Consider the following 14,525-nt stretch of genomic DNA (forward strand, 5'->3'; position numbering starts at 1 on the left):
AATCACTCCCTCAGATGTGTGATTCTGTGACTGCTCTTGACAACAGCTCTGGAGGAAGGTTCCAAGTGGCTTAACAAAGATCTGCGCACCAGGCAGCTCAGGTGATAGCCATGTATTTGAGGTTCCTGATGTTTTTTTCAAGATAGGGCAATATTCATTTATTCAGCATGCATTTATTTAGTGCACACCTACATAGAGCCAGGCACTATGTTTGAAAATAAAACAGAAATGGTGGTCCCTGCCCTCATGTAACTTACGGTCTAATGGTTGAGATAGATGTTAGTCAAAGAGTGGCATAAGCCTGACCTGTGGTGGCGCAGTGGATAAAGCGTCAACCTGGAAATGCTGAGGTCACTGGTTTGAAACCCTGGGCTTGCCTGGTCAAGGCACATATGGGAGTTGATGCTTCCAGCTCCTCCCCCCCTTCTCTCTCTCTCTCTCTCTTTCTGTCTCTCTCTGTCTCTCCCTCTCCTCTCTAAAAAAATGAATAAATAAATAAAAAAATTTTAAAAATAAAGAGTGGCATAAGTCAAAATGAAATTTCAAATTGTATACAGTGCTATGAGTAAAAAGTACTGAGTAGAGGTGGAAGAGCTTTCCAGGTAGAGAGAAAAACATGTCCAAACTCGTTATGAAAAAAAAGAACCAGACCACAGTACAGAGGTCAAGTGGAAAAGGGGCCTGACCAGTGGTGATACAGTAGATAGTGTCGACCTGGTCTACCTAGGTCCCAGGTTCGAAACCCCAAGGTCACCAGTTTGAATGCAGGTTGCCAGCTGGAGTGTGGGATCACAGACATGATCCTATGGTTGCTGGTTTTAGCCCAAAGGTCGCTGGCCTGAAACTCAAGGTCACTGGCTTGGCTGGAGCCCCCCAGTAAAGGCACATTTCAGAAGCAATCAGTGAACAACTAAAATGATGCAACTATGAGTTGATACTTCTCATCTTTGTCTCTCTCAAAAAAAAAAGAAATTGAGGAAAGGGAGCATGAAGTATAGTTGTCGAGATAAACAAGGGTCAGACTATGCAAGAGCTAGTAAACGTTGTTAAAGGATTTTTATCTTTGTTCCAAGTGCAGCATGATGCCATTAAAGTAGTTTTTCAAGGAAGGTTACATAGAAATGTTGAGTTTGGAAGCAGGTGCCTCTAGCTCCAAACTGCCACATTCAGTTGTGCAGGTTGTAAGCCACGCAACCTGTACAGCCATATGTCTGTATTGGAACACATGGAGAATGTTCTGAAGGCCAGCGTGAGTCGGTGCCAGAGACCCGTTAAAGGATTGCCTCAGTGATCCAAGCGAGAGGTGCTGGGCTTGGACCAAGATGGAGGAGGGAGAGCAGGAGGAAGGTGGAGGGACATGAGAGACATTTAAAGGCCCTTTTTGCAGGACAGTTCGGCTCTGAGATTTGGGATTCTCAGAGACCTTGCCAATTGCAAGGAGGAAAAAATATAATAATACAACCCAAATTGTGAGCACCTTCATCCTGCCTGTCTGCCCTCATTACTTGAGAGCTGAAGCCCGGCCTGAAATTAACCTCAGGACCAGTCCAAGAGGCAGGCTTGCAGAACCGGGGGGCAGAGAGGCAGCTGACCTCTTGGACTTTTTTTTTTAATTTTTATTCATTTTAGAGAGAGGAGAGAGAGAGAAGTGAGAGGGGAAGGGGTGGAGAAGCAGATGGGCACTTCTGTGTGCCCTGACCGGGAATCGAACCCGGGACTTCCACATGCCAGGCCAACGCTCTACCACTGAGCCAACTGGCCAGGGCCTCTTGGACTTCTTGAAAGTAGTAAGCTACTGAGGCTATATTACAGTCTCTCTTGGTTGCCAATCTCAGAAATCAAATGCCACTAGGTTAAGCTAAAATGTTGGAATTTATTGGAAGGATTTTGGGGCATCTTGTTACCTTGATGGACATGTTGCCCGATCAAGACCTGGATGGACAGAAATGCAGCAGCACCGAGGCCCTCGACAGCAGGTGTTTGGGGCCTTTTCTCCAGGGCGCTGTACCGAATGTGAGTCAGCCCCAGCAACCAGAGTGCGTTTGCAAAGTGCAGGCAAGAACATCTGTTTGAATCCAACCAGGCAGTGGTACAGTGGATAGAGCATCAACCTGGGATGCTGAGGACCCAGGTTCAAAACCCTGAGGTCACTGGCTTGAGTGCATTCTCACCAACTTGAGCTCAGGGTTGCTGGCTTGAACCCAAGTTTGCTGGCTTGAGCAAGGGGTCACTGGCTCAGCTGGAGCCCCCCAGTCAAGGCACATATGAGAAAGCAATCAGTAAACAATTATGGTGTCGCAATGAAGAATTGATGCTTCTCATCTCTCTCCCTTCTTGTCTGTCTGTCCCCTCTGTCTTTCTCTCGCTTGAAAAAATAAAAATAAAAAAAGGAACATCTGTTTGACCCAACCTGAATCAGCCATCTACTGCCAGGGGTCAGACATGAAGGGCAGTCAGGCCATCACAGCCACACCTGCATTTCAGGCCATTCTCAGAGCCAGGAGCCCCTGTGAGCTGCGCAGTTACCCTCAGATATGTCTGTCTACAGACACTTCAAGGCTTCTGCCTGATCCACAGCAACATTTTTCCAGCTTATGGGGTAAACGAGAAAAAATTGACCCCAGTATGGTCCTAGAAGGTGCCCTTAGGGTCTACAAAGAGGTTTTTCTGATTTCAGAAAGAAATAGAACATTTAGAATACAAAAAAAAAAAAATACATAGAGCTACTTCTAGCTATTTCTGCAGTAGTTTTGCATGCCACTGTCTACTGCCTGAGGCACAGGGCACTTGCTGTCCTTGGGGAGCTGGACACAGACTGTCACCCAAACCCCTCTACTTGCTCACCCATGCTTTCAACTTTAAACCCACAGGAACTAAGAGGCAGAGCAGCACAGCAGAGAGCATGAGCCTGAAGTCCTAGACTAATTTCATACCCAGCTCCACCCTAATGAGTCGTGTGACCTTGGGCAAGTTATTTAACTTCTCTGAGCCTGTTTAATGGTTCCTAATTCATGGGGTCACAGTGAAGACTCGGTATGATAAAGTTGGTTAGTGCTTTGCACATGGTAATCCCTCTTTGAACGGTAGAGATGATGATGATGATGGTCATAGTGACACTGCTGTTACTGATTCCAGATGGAAGGTACCTGCAGAATTTTCCTGTCTCTGTAGCCTGACCCCTCTGTAGGTTGGTCTTTTCCTAGGGTCCCTCTGATGGGGTGGGGTGGCATTATTCAGAGGGACACAGTGCAAGAAAGGAAGGCTTTTTATGTTTGCTCACAGTTCTGTCTTGATCCCAGCTCAACAACCTCATCTCCCGTTTTTTCATCCTGCTGCAGGACCGAGAGTGAAGCCCACACTGCTGATGACTCCGAGGGAGGGGCCCCGGTCCACGCTGCTGATGATTCTGAGGGAGGGGCCCCGGTCCACGCTGCTGATGACTCTGAGGGAGGGGCCCGGGTCCACGCTGCTGATGACTCTGAGGGAGGGGCCCGGGCCCTCGCTGCTGATGACTCCGAGGGAGGGGCCCAGGACCTGTGCTGCACTGAGAGGCTGCCCGGTGAGTCTTCCCAGCACCCAGATGCCCCTCAGAGATCCAGATGGAGGACGAGAGCCCCAGATGACACGGGCTGGAGTTAAGCCTGGTTAATTGTGAACTTGTTTGAGAGGAATGACTCAGCTGGTCCATAGATCTTCATTTAAAAGGGGATTTGTTTTTCTAATCGCCATTGTCTTTCTGCCCTCTTATCATTTGGAGCTGCTCTGGCTCCCATGAAGGGGAAGAGCAGGTAGCTAAGGATGTGTTGGGAGGGTGGAGAGACGGGTGAAGAACTGGGCTGTCCAGGGCTGATTCGGACATGGCCACTGACCTGTGGTTGTGCTGGGCAGATTTTAAGAGGTCAGATTGGGAAATACAACCTGACTGGGGCATGAACCCAAGGTGGGTGCATAATGTGGAGAAACTACCTGCTGAGAAGCCTGGTAGTGACTGTGAAATTGTGATGCTTGAGTCTGGCTGACCACACTTGGGGGGAGCCTGGCTGTCAGAGCCACGGACCGTGTCACCACAGAGGTATTACCAAGGCACTCCTGCCCTTTGGGGCAGGTGCTCCAGTTGTAGACCAAATACCCAAGTGGTGACCAACAGCCATGGAAAGAATAAAGGGAAAGAAGCAGGGAAAGATTTTAGTGGGTTTTTTTTTTCTTTTTAGAAACTTTTTATTTTTTTTCTTCTCATAACAAATAACCATTACAGAAATATTAGAAAATAAAGATAAATGAGAAAAAGAAAATAAAAATTACTGTAATCCTGTATACAACATATGTTTTCATATCTCTCCTTCCAAACCTTTTTGTTTAAAAAACAATTTTGAAGTCCTAAATCTATAGCTTGTCAAAAATACATGATTGGCAAGGAACCTTCAAATGGACCATTCGCAACATTCTTTAAGATAAACATTTTTTTTTTAATTAAGCATGAGCAGGGTAGGCAGAGAGAGAGATAGTCTCTCACATATGCCTTGACCAGGATCTATCCAGCAAGCCCTCTATGGGGCGATGCTCTGCCCATCTAGGGCGTTGCTCCATTGCTTGGCAACTGAGCTATTTTTAGCACTTGAGCAGAGGCCTTGGAGCCATTCTTAGCGCCTGGGACCGTCTTGCTGAAATTAGTTGAGCCATGGCTGCAGGAGGGGCAGGGAGGGTGGGGAAAGAAAGAGAGAAGGGGGTGGGGTAGAGAAGCAAATGGTTGCTTCTCCTGTGTCCTGACTGGAAATTGAACCTGGAACTTCCACACGCCGGGTGATGCCCAACCACTGAGCCAACTGGCCAGGGCCAAGATAAACATTTAAAATAACTAGGTATGCCTCTAAAGTGACAACTTTAAAATAAGCAGTTAATTTATTCACACCTTGAACCAGTGCCCCAGCAACTGCTGAAGCTCCGGTAAGCAATTGAAACCCATGTTGCAATTCACACTTTATCCAGTAGGGGGTGCCATAGCTCGAATCACTTTGGGTGGCCTGTTGAGATAGTAGAGAGTGCCACTGCACAGGAGTTGTTGTGGGGGTCCGAAACAACTAGCTGGGGGGTGGGAGGAAACCTCTCCAAAGGGATATGAGAGCTGTCTGTGACTATCTGAAAAAATGTCTTGTGAAGGGGGCAGCCAATTCATCCTGTGTGTATCTTAGGAAGATGGGATAAACCCAGTGCATAGAAACTGAAGAGAAACCTGTTGGCCCATGAGATACAGAACCTTCTTTCTGACTCTAAAAGTGGTCCAGTCATAGAACTTGAGATTTCGGGAGGAAGAAAATGAGTGTTCCATCACTGGAGGCATTCAAGTATTTTTTGGATAGACATTGGAGAGGAAATTTCCACAGGGGTGGCGGGGGGAGGTCATGATGACATCAAAAGCCCCTATCAAGTACTGAACCGTTCTGTGATTCAGATATGAGTCATAGAATTTTCAGATGATTCTACAACCAGAGATGGCCCCGCTGGCTAAAAGAAATTCGCGGAAAATAGGACATGATGTATATTTGTTCAGAGAATAGCATGGCAGGGAGGAAAGAGCATGGGTTTGGCCTTTGAGTTGGCTGTTCTGTTTACAGGCTGTGTGTTAATGGACAAGTCGTTTAAATTGCTGGGCCTCTGGTTCCTCATTTGTACGTGAAAACAACCACCACCACTGACTATTTATCCTCACAAAGATTAAATAAATATAGTGTAATCACACAAGCACTTACTCAACAAATGTTTGTTGAGCACCTACTATGTATCAGCTACTATACTAGGTGCTACAGCTAATAGTGGTGAATAAAGCCAGCATAGTCCCTGCCCTGCTTTGAGCTGCTTCTGGAAAATGGGATGAAGCCACAGCAGAGAGGCTAGAGTAATAAACATGTTTAATTCTACCCTTCTCTCCCATTCCTCCCTGAAAGCCAGCAACCATTATAGAATGGAAGAGGAGCATTGGTTATCTCCATTGGAGCTGGCACGTTGCCTTCCTTGTCCTGTGTGCACTATTCTGAATGCTTTTACATGTGTATGGCATGGAATCCCCTCTACTAACCTAAGAAGTCAGCTTCATTTGCTATCCCCATATTGTAGATGAGAGGACCAAGGCCCAGGGAGGTTAGGGAATCTGTCCAGGTCACTTAGCTAGTGTTTGGTAGAGTGAGAATTCATTGCAGGTGGTCTCTTCAGTGTTCATGTTCCTGGCCACTAGCCCATTGTGCTTCCATTGTCACCAGAAGCCACTATCATCTTCTAGAATCCTGTAAATAGAGGTAGGAAGAACTAAGGGCTATCTGTTCCCAGGGGGGAGGTTGGAGGAGGTGGGTGATGTCACTGTGCATATCCCCTTCTGTGTCCTTCCTCTGGGAAGCCCTGCCTTCCAGAGCCCAGGCAAGTTGTGTGTCCCTGTAGCTACCAGGATACCATCTTGATGTGATATTGAAGCAGCTTTCTCTGTTTCCTCTATGGGACCCTGAGCTCCTTGAAGGCAAGTACCTCTCTGTTTCATCCTCCGTGTCCAACATTTCATCCACTGATTTCTTCATTTGTTCACTGTTTATTCATTGAGCACCTACATGTGCTGAGCACTCTTTTTTTATTATTGTTGCTTTGAGAGGGAGAGAGATGAGAAGCATCAACTCATAGTTGCTGCACTTCAGTTGTTCATTGATTGCTTTTTCATACGTGCCTTGACCAGAGGGCTCAAGCTGAGCCAATGACCCCTTGCTCAAGCCAGCAACCTTGAGATCGTGCTGATGAATGCTGATGATCTCACACTCAAGCTGGCAGCTCTGCATTCAAGCTGATGAGCCCGTGCTCAAATCGACAACCCCAGGGTTTCAAACCAGGGACCTTAGCATTCTAGGTTGAGGCTCTGTCCACTATGCCACCACTGGTCAGGCATGCTGAGCATTCTTGTAAGCGCTGAAGGTATTTCTCCCCTCACAAACCAGTGTTGTGTACTGGTTAACAACAGGGACGCTTGACTTGACAGGGCTTGGCTCCACACTTACCCTGGGGTGATCATGGGTAAGCTACTTAACCTTTCTGTGCAACCCGTTTACAAAATGGCAAGAATAACATTCACTTCCATGTAGGGTTGTTGGAGGACTAAATGAATTAATAGAGAGAGAGATTAGAACGGTGTTAGGTATATAGCAAGTGCTGCACAGGCATTTGCTGTTAAGAGATTGTAATTGCTCCTGAATTGCAACTTGGACATAAAAAAAGATGGCAGTGTAAGGCCAAGAGGATTGGGGTGCTGACCCTTTAGAGTGAGCCAGTGGGCACTACAAGCAATTGCATAATGATGGTGTAAAAATCCAGCCCTTGAGTAATCTCTCCCCTTCCCAGCTGTCTTCCCTGCTGGGCATGACCGAAGGCAAGGCTGAGTGGGGACCGGCCATACCTGGTGACTCACTTATTCTTACACGTACCACACTGCCAGGCTGGGGCAGCATTGCCAACGCTCCCAGGCACAGTCACCTGGTGGACCTGAGCCGTCACTGAGCAGGTCATACAGTCCTCCCAGGTTGAGTTCCCAAGTGAAATCCTCCTCAGGCATCGCCAACCCCCCAGGCAACCCCCACAGCCGCGCAGGGACAGGTATGCCTTCCCAGCTGTGGGGCACTCCACACATGTTGCGCACACTTGTATGTGTTCTCACATGTCAAGCCTTATGCTCATGTACTCACGTGCGCACGGCATACACAGTCCCAGGCACGTGCCCTGTCTCCCTCAGTCTCACAGAGCCCTGTGGAGGCCACGCCCACCCTCAGGCTCCGCCACTGCCCGTCTTCTTCCTCTTGCACACTCAGGCTGTCTTAGCTCCATGACTCTGCCGTGCACTCCCTTCCACTAGACGTGCTGTTAGAGATGGACAGACTTGCTTGCTCTCTCCTTCCTTCTCTAGGTCTCTTTCTCTCCCACAACCACACCTCTTCTCGCGCGCACAGACAGACGAGCAGGCACACTCCTTCCTCCCGTTCTCCACCCTGTTCCCCAGCTCTCAGTACGCACAGTTCTCAGGTACTGTGGCAGGTGCGTGCTGTGTACCCGGTGTCTCCCCTACTCCGTGCACATGCACACCTTTATTTTCCTTTTCCCTTCATGAACACTCTTTTTCACATGGTCACCCTCCTTTTACTTCTTTTTCACTCCCCCTTGCTTGCTCACTTATTTGCTCACTGTCACCCAAACACATTTATACATTCCAACTCACACTCCCCCTCTTCCACGCGTAGGTGTTCACATTCGCAAGAAACCAAGCAACCCTGCTGGTGCTGGGGCCTCCGCTCCTTCCCCAGCCAACGCCACTGTGGGTCTGGCTTGGGACCAGCAGCTTCTTCAGGGGTACAGGGCAGAGGAGGGAGGCAGGTAAGGCAGCTGCAGCTTCTGGAATGGCATGGCATCACCAAGTGTTGCTCTGTGTCTTCAGTGGCCAGGCCTGCTCCTGACATTTGCAGGGACAGAAGCCGGACTGCATCACCCCACTGCTCAGTCCTACACTGCAAGGGCCTGTATGTGCATGCATGAGGGCATGGCGGTCTGTACATCTAAGTGTGGTCCATCCCTACCCCAGTTGCTCTTCCTTGGCCACCCCTCAAGCCTAAAGATCCCCAGGCTGGAGGTCATGTCCACCCTTAGAAGGGTGCACCTGCACACATGCAGCCTTCAGGCCATAGGCCAGGAGCTCTGGAGTCCCTGTAGCCAGAGCATGGCCTGGAAAGGGGGCCTTGGGCACCCTGCTGGGCCCTATGGACTTCTCACCCATGTGGAGCAGCACAGCCAGGAGAGGGAACATAGAGCGCAGGTCTAAGAACAACACTGCCCTCCTATGGCTGGCCGCTGGCCGGAGCCATGATGTCACTGCCGCCTGAGATTTGAGTGTGTCATGAAGAGCTAGCTGTATTCAAGGTTGTGAGTAGACCTGAGACCTGAGTAGGCCATTGCTCATTTGGTAGGAGCAGCTGCCCTCTTGGGCCAGCAGCTCTGGTACCTACTCCTACCTAATCCCAGTGCCTTGAAGTCTGCCCTCCCCCAGCCTTAGGCTCTGTGTCCTCATGGGTATCAACTGGATCCTTCTTTGAGGGAGACAAAGTCTAGGTCTCAGCAAGATGCCACTGCCTGTCATGGGTAGCCTTTTATAAAGTAAAGAGGAGACCTATGTTAGGAAGCCTTTGCTATTCTAATCCTGCAGCGATTCCCCCTGGCCATCAGGGAGGGTAGGTCATAGCTCTCACGACCATACCACCATGGCATGGATAAGGGCTTAGGCCAGAAGCCAACGAGGGCCAATTGGAAAGGCAGCCCGCGGCCCTGGCCGGTTGGCTCAGTGGTAGAGCGTCGGCCTGGCGTGCAGAGGTCCTGGGTTCAATTCCCGGCCAGGGCACACAGGCGAGGCGCCCATCTGCCTCTCCATCCCTCCCCCTCTCCTTCCTCTCTGTCTCTCTCTTCCCCTCCCGCAGCCAAGGCTCCATTGGAGCAAAGATGGCCCGGGTGCTGGGGATGGCTCCTTGGCCTCTGCCCCAGGCGCTAGAGTGGCTCTGGTCGCAGCAGAGCGACACCCTGGAGGGGCAGAGCATCGCCCCCTGGTGGGCAGAGCATCGCCCCCTGGTGGACGTGCCGGGTGGATCCCAGTCGGGTGCATGAGGGAGTCTGTCTGACTGTCTCTCCCCGTTTCCAGCTTCAGAAAAATACAAAAAAAAAAAAAAAAAGAAAAGAAAAGAAAGAAAAGGAAGCCCAATTCTTTTACTGATTGGATGACTTTTTATTGAGCATGTACTCTGTGCCCATACCTAATGCTGTGCCAAGTACTGATGACACAGAAATGAGCAATACAGACCTGGTACTTGTTCTCAAAGAGGACAGGACTCCATGGAAGGGTGCAGCAGTAATGCAACCCTATAGTGGGGGGTCACAGAAGGCTTCCTTGAAGAAATGGCCTTTAAACTATGACCTGAAGGATGAAGAGGGTCCTGGTTCATGTTTTTAGGAACCAGCTATTAAAGCATTTTAAGGAATAAGTTAACCTCATAAATGGACCTTGACCTCCATCTGCCAACGCCTGTTCTCTCAGAGCTGCCCAGTCTGGTGTCGAGTACTGGTTCAAACTGGTCTGGGGGCAGGTGCCCAGATGAACATACATAAAGAAGACAGACCTGGATATAATATTATTGCTGAGATGTCACTCATGTCTGTCACCACTCAGTAGCTTAGGTTCTATTGACTTTTTAAAAATTATTTACTGATTGATTTTTTAGAAAGAGAGGGAGAGAGAGAAACATTGATTTGTTGTTCCACTCATTTATGCATTTATTGGTTGATTCTTGTTTGTGCCCTGACCAAGGATTGAACCCACAACCTTGGTGTATCCAGACAATGCTTAAACCAAGTAAGCTAACCAACCCAGCCAGGGCTGTGTTGACTTTTTTTTTTTTTTTTTTGGCTCTATTAACTTTTTTTCTTTTTATTTATTTATTTGTTTTTTTAAGGTGAGAGGAGGGAGATAGTGAGGCAGACTCTCACATACACCCCAACCAGGATCCACCTGCAACCAAACATCTATGGCCAATGCTCAAGTACCAAGCTATTTTTAGTGCCTGAGGGTGATGCTCACACCAACCAAGCTTTCCTCAATGCCCAGGGCCGCACTCAAACCAGTTGAGCCACTGGCTGTGGAAAGGGAAGAGGGAGAGAAGGGAGTGAGAGGAGAAGCAGATGGTTGCCTCTCCAGTGTGCCCTGACTGGTAATCGAACATGGGACATCCATACAATGGGCCAATGCTCTATCCAGTGATCTATCTGCCAGGGCCAACTTTTTTGTTTATTTAACAGATGGTTTTGTTTTCACTCAAGACTTATAATGCATTTAGGGGTGTTTATTGTGCCTGATGATACAATGAATTGTTTTTGACTTGAGTCTTCGGAATGGAAATTTTAAAAAAACAACAAAATACCTCTTGGATGTGCTAAGAACCTTAACTGGATAGTATTCTGTAAGGACACCACTGCATTGAGTGAAAGTTCAAAGCCAAGCACTCAGTGGTTAGCAATGGTAGAGGTTAACTGTTCTCAGACACCCAGACAGTTATGGAGGCAGTAGCCCAGGTAGCTGGGTATTGGGATGCTATGGGGAGGCAGAGAGACCTGGGTTCAAATCCCAGCTCTGCCACTGACCAATTGACCTCAGGTAAATTAATCTGACTACTTTGAGCTCTGAACTCTTCACTCTAAAATGAGAGTGATAATATGATAAGATCTTCACAGAGATTTTGTGAGATTAAATGAGTCAATGCATGTAAGATGCTTATTACTCAGTATTTGATAAAAGGTAGGTGATAATGATGGTAAAGAGTGTTCTAGGATATGGAGTGTGAACAGAAAACCTGTGCATGTTCCCAGAGCCCAGGCCAGTCCTTCAGCAGTGGAGTGCACAGTATAGCTTTGGGGCTCTTTCATGACTCCTCACCACAGGCCTGGGACTCAACACCAGCCCAGACATATGCAGGAGTGTTGTCTACCTGAAGAGTCAGGTGGGAAGACGAGCCAGAGTTGCAGGACAGGGCAGTCATCCATTTTCCTTCACCAGGGTGGAAACAGTTCTGCTATTCTGGGGAGATATGGATGTGTGAGGAAACTAGAAAGAGTTTTTGCAACTGGAAGAAAGGCCATCTGGTCCAGTCCTCTGCCTCCACACAGGTTGATGCTAAAGCCCTTTCAGAGAAATGGGCATCCATTGTATTCCTGACACATTCGGTGACAGATGCTGTCACCTTTCTCTTTGGCCTGGCCAGGGACTAATTACCTCAGCTCTCAGGAAGTTGTTTATACCTTTAAAAAATCTCAAACTTCCAATTTAAATATATTTCACCTTTTCAGGTCTCAGCACCTGTTTTGGCACTCTGTTGCTATCTAATAAACTATCTCAAAACTTAGTGACGTAACAAACCATTTTATTTGCTCATGATTTGGAGCGTCAGGCAGGGCTCAGCTGGTGGTTCTTTTGTTCCATGTGGCATCAGCTGAGGTCATTCGCTCAGCTCTATTCACCTGGTGCTGGTCTGGGATAGGAGATCCAAAAGAGCTTTCCTTACATGTCTGGGATCTCAGTGCTCCTCCATTTCGCCTCTTTCTCCATGCAGCCAACTTGGACTTCTTCAAAGCATGGTGGTCTCAAGGTAGACTGATTTCTAATATGGCAGCTGATTTCCAAGAAGGAATGTTCTAACAGGGGCAAAAACAGAAGTAAGGCCCAGCCTCAGAAGTTACATAGTGTCACTTCGCCACATTTTATTGGTCAAAGCCTGTCATGGGGCCAGCCAAGATTCGAGGGGAGGGAAATCAGTTTCACCTTTTGATAGGAGTGCTGAGAGCCTGTGGACATTTTTTATCCACCAGAGCTTTCTCTTTTATAAGCTTTCACATTCCTAATCCTAACTTCTTCCTTCCCTAAATCTTCCTTCCTTCCAACTCCGGCTCATGTCCTGTTCTTTCCCCCAGGCCTCCCATTACTTAATCTACTCACCCTTTGTAGTTGAAATCTTCAGCAAGCACAGCCATAAGCAGGCCCACCCCTAACATTTGTAGGGCCATTTGTATTATGCTTGTGTCCAAATAGTTAAACGTTAGAGATCAAGCTAACAAACATTTATTTTTAATTTTTACTGAATTATTGGGGTAACATTGCTTAATAAAATTATATGGGTTTCGAGTGTACAATTCTACAATACCTCATCTGTATTATATTGTATTGTGTGTTCACTACCCCAAGTTAAGTCTCTTTCTAGCACCATCTCCCCCCCCCCCCCATTAGCCTCGTCTACCTCTCCCACCCACCCCCTTTTTCTCTGGTAAACGCCATACTGTTATCTGTGTCTGTGAGTTAGTTTTTAATTTTTCTTAGTCCCTTCACTTTTTTTTTTACCCATTCCCCCACCCCCACCCTCCAACCCCCATCCCCTCTAACCACTGTCAGTCTATTCTCTATATCTGTGAGTCTGTTTCTGTTTAGTTTGTTAGCTTATTTTGTTCATTAGATTCCATATGTGAGTGAAATCAAATGGTATTTGTCTTTCTCTGACTGGTTTATTTCAATTATCATAACACTGTTCAGCTCCATCCATGCTGTTGCAAAAGGTAAATTTTCCTTTTTTTTTTAATAGTCAAGTAATATTTCATTGTGTAAATATACCACAGATTTTTGTCCACTCATCTACGGATGGGCACTTGGGCTGCTTCCAAATCTTGGCTGCTGTAAATAATGCTGTAATGAGCACAAGGGTGCATATATTCTTTTGAATCAGTGTTTCATGTTTCTTTGGATAAATTCCCTGAAGTAGAACCACTGGGTCATGAGGCAGTTCCAGTTTTAATTTTTTTGAGAAAACGCCATACTGTTTTCCTCAGCAGGTATGGCTGCACCAATCTGCATTCCCACCAGCAGTGCAGGAGGGTTCCCTTTTCTCCACACCCTCGCCAACTCTTGTTTATTGACTTATTGATGGTAACCATCCTCACAGGTGTGAAGTAATATCTCATTGTGGTTTTAATTTGCATTTCTCTGATGATTAGGGATGTTGAGCATTTTTTCATATATCTGTTAGCTCTCTGTATCTACTCTTTGGAGAAGTGTCTATTCAGGTTCTTTGCCCATTTCTTAATTGGACTGCTTTTTTGGTGTTAAGTTCTTTATAAATTTTGGCTATTAACCCCTTATCAGATGCATCATTGGCAGATATGGTCTCCCATTCAGTGGGTTGTGTTTTTATTTTGTTGATGGTTTCCTTTGCTGTGCAAAAACTTCTTACTTTGATGAAGTCCTATTTGCTTATTATTCCTTTTGTTTCCCTTGCCCAAGGAGATATATCAGAAAAAATATTGCTATGACAAAAGTCCAAGATTTTACTGCCCATGTTTTCTTCTAGTATTTTTTTGGTTTCAGATCTAACATTAAATCTTGAATCCATTTTGAGTTTATTCTTGTGCGTGGTGTGAGAAGGTGGTCTAGTTTCAATTTTTTTGCATGTATATGTCCAATTTTCCCAACCCCATTTATTGGATAGAAATTGTCTTTACCCCGTTGTAAGTTCTTGCCTCTTTTGTCAAATATTAATTGACTATAAAGGCGTGGGTTTATTTCTGGGCTCCCTATTCTGTTTCGTTGATGTAAATGTCTTTTTTTATACCAGTACCATGCTGTTTAGACTATTATGGCCTTGTAATATAGTTTGATATCAGGCAGCATGATTCCTCCAACTTTGCTCTTCTTTCTCAGGATTGTTATTCAGGGTCTTTTGTGGTTCCATATAAATTTTTGGAATATTCTAGTTCTGGGAAATATGCCATTGGTATCTTGGTAGAAATTGCATTGAATCTATAGATTGCTTTGGGTAGTGTGGACATTTCAATGATGTTCATTCTTCCTATCCATGAACACAGTATATACACTTCCACTTATTTGTATCTTCAGTGTCTTACAGTGTTTTAAGTACAGGTTTTTTGCATTC

At 46.6% G+C, this 14,525-nt stretch overlaps 1 protein-coding gene across 8 annotated transcripts in view; it reads left to right on the plus strand.

Moving 5' to 3' along the window:
- Nucleotides 1-14,525, plus strand: part of PTPN5 (protein tyrosine phosphatase non-receptor type 5) — a 63,377-nt gene that overhangs the window by 12,413 nt on the left and 36,439 nt on the right. For 7 of the 8 annotated variants that reach the window (XM_066364627.1, XM_066364626.1, XM_066364607.1 and 4 more), the window contains one exon: nt 3,339-3,559. In XM_066364627.1, coding sequence (XP_066220724.1) covers nt 3,339-3,559 — 221 coding nt within the window. Of the gene's footprint in view, nt 1-3,112; nt 3,143-3,338; nt 3,560-14,525 lie in introns of those variants that run through there. The other variant, XM_066364631.1, reaches the window with a different exon arrangement.

The sequence above is a fragment of the Saccopteryx leptura genome, chromosome 1 (genome assembly GCF_036850995.1).
Source record: "Saccopteryx leptura isolate mSacLep1 chromosome 1, mSacLep1_pri_phased_curated, whole genome shotgun sequence".
In the NCBI taxonomy this organism is placed as follows: Eukaryota; Metazoa; Chordata; class Mammalia; order Chiroptera; family Emballonuridae; genus Saccopteryx; species Saccopteryx leptura.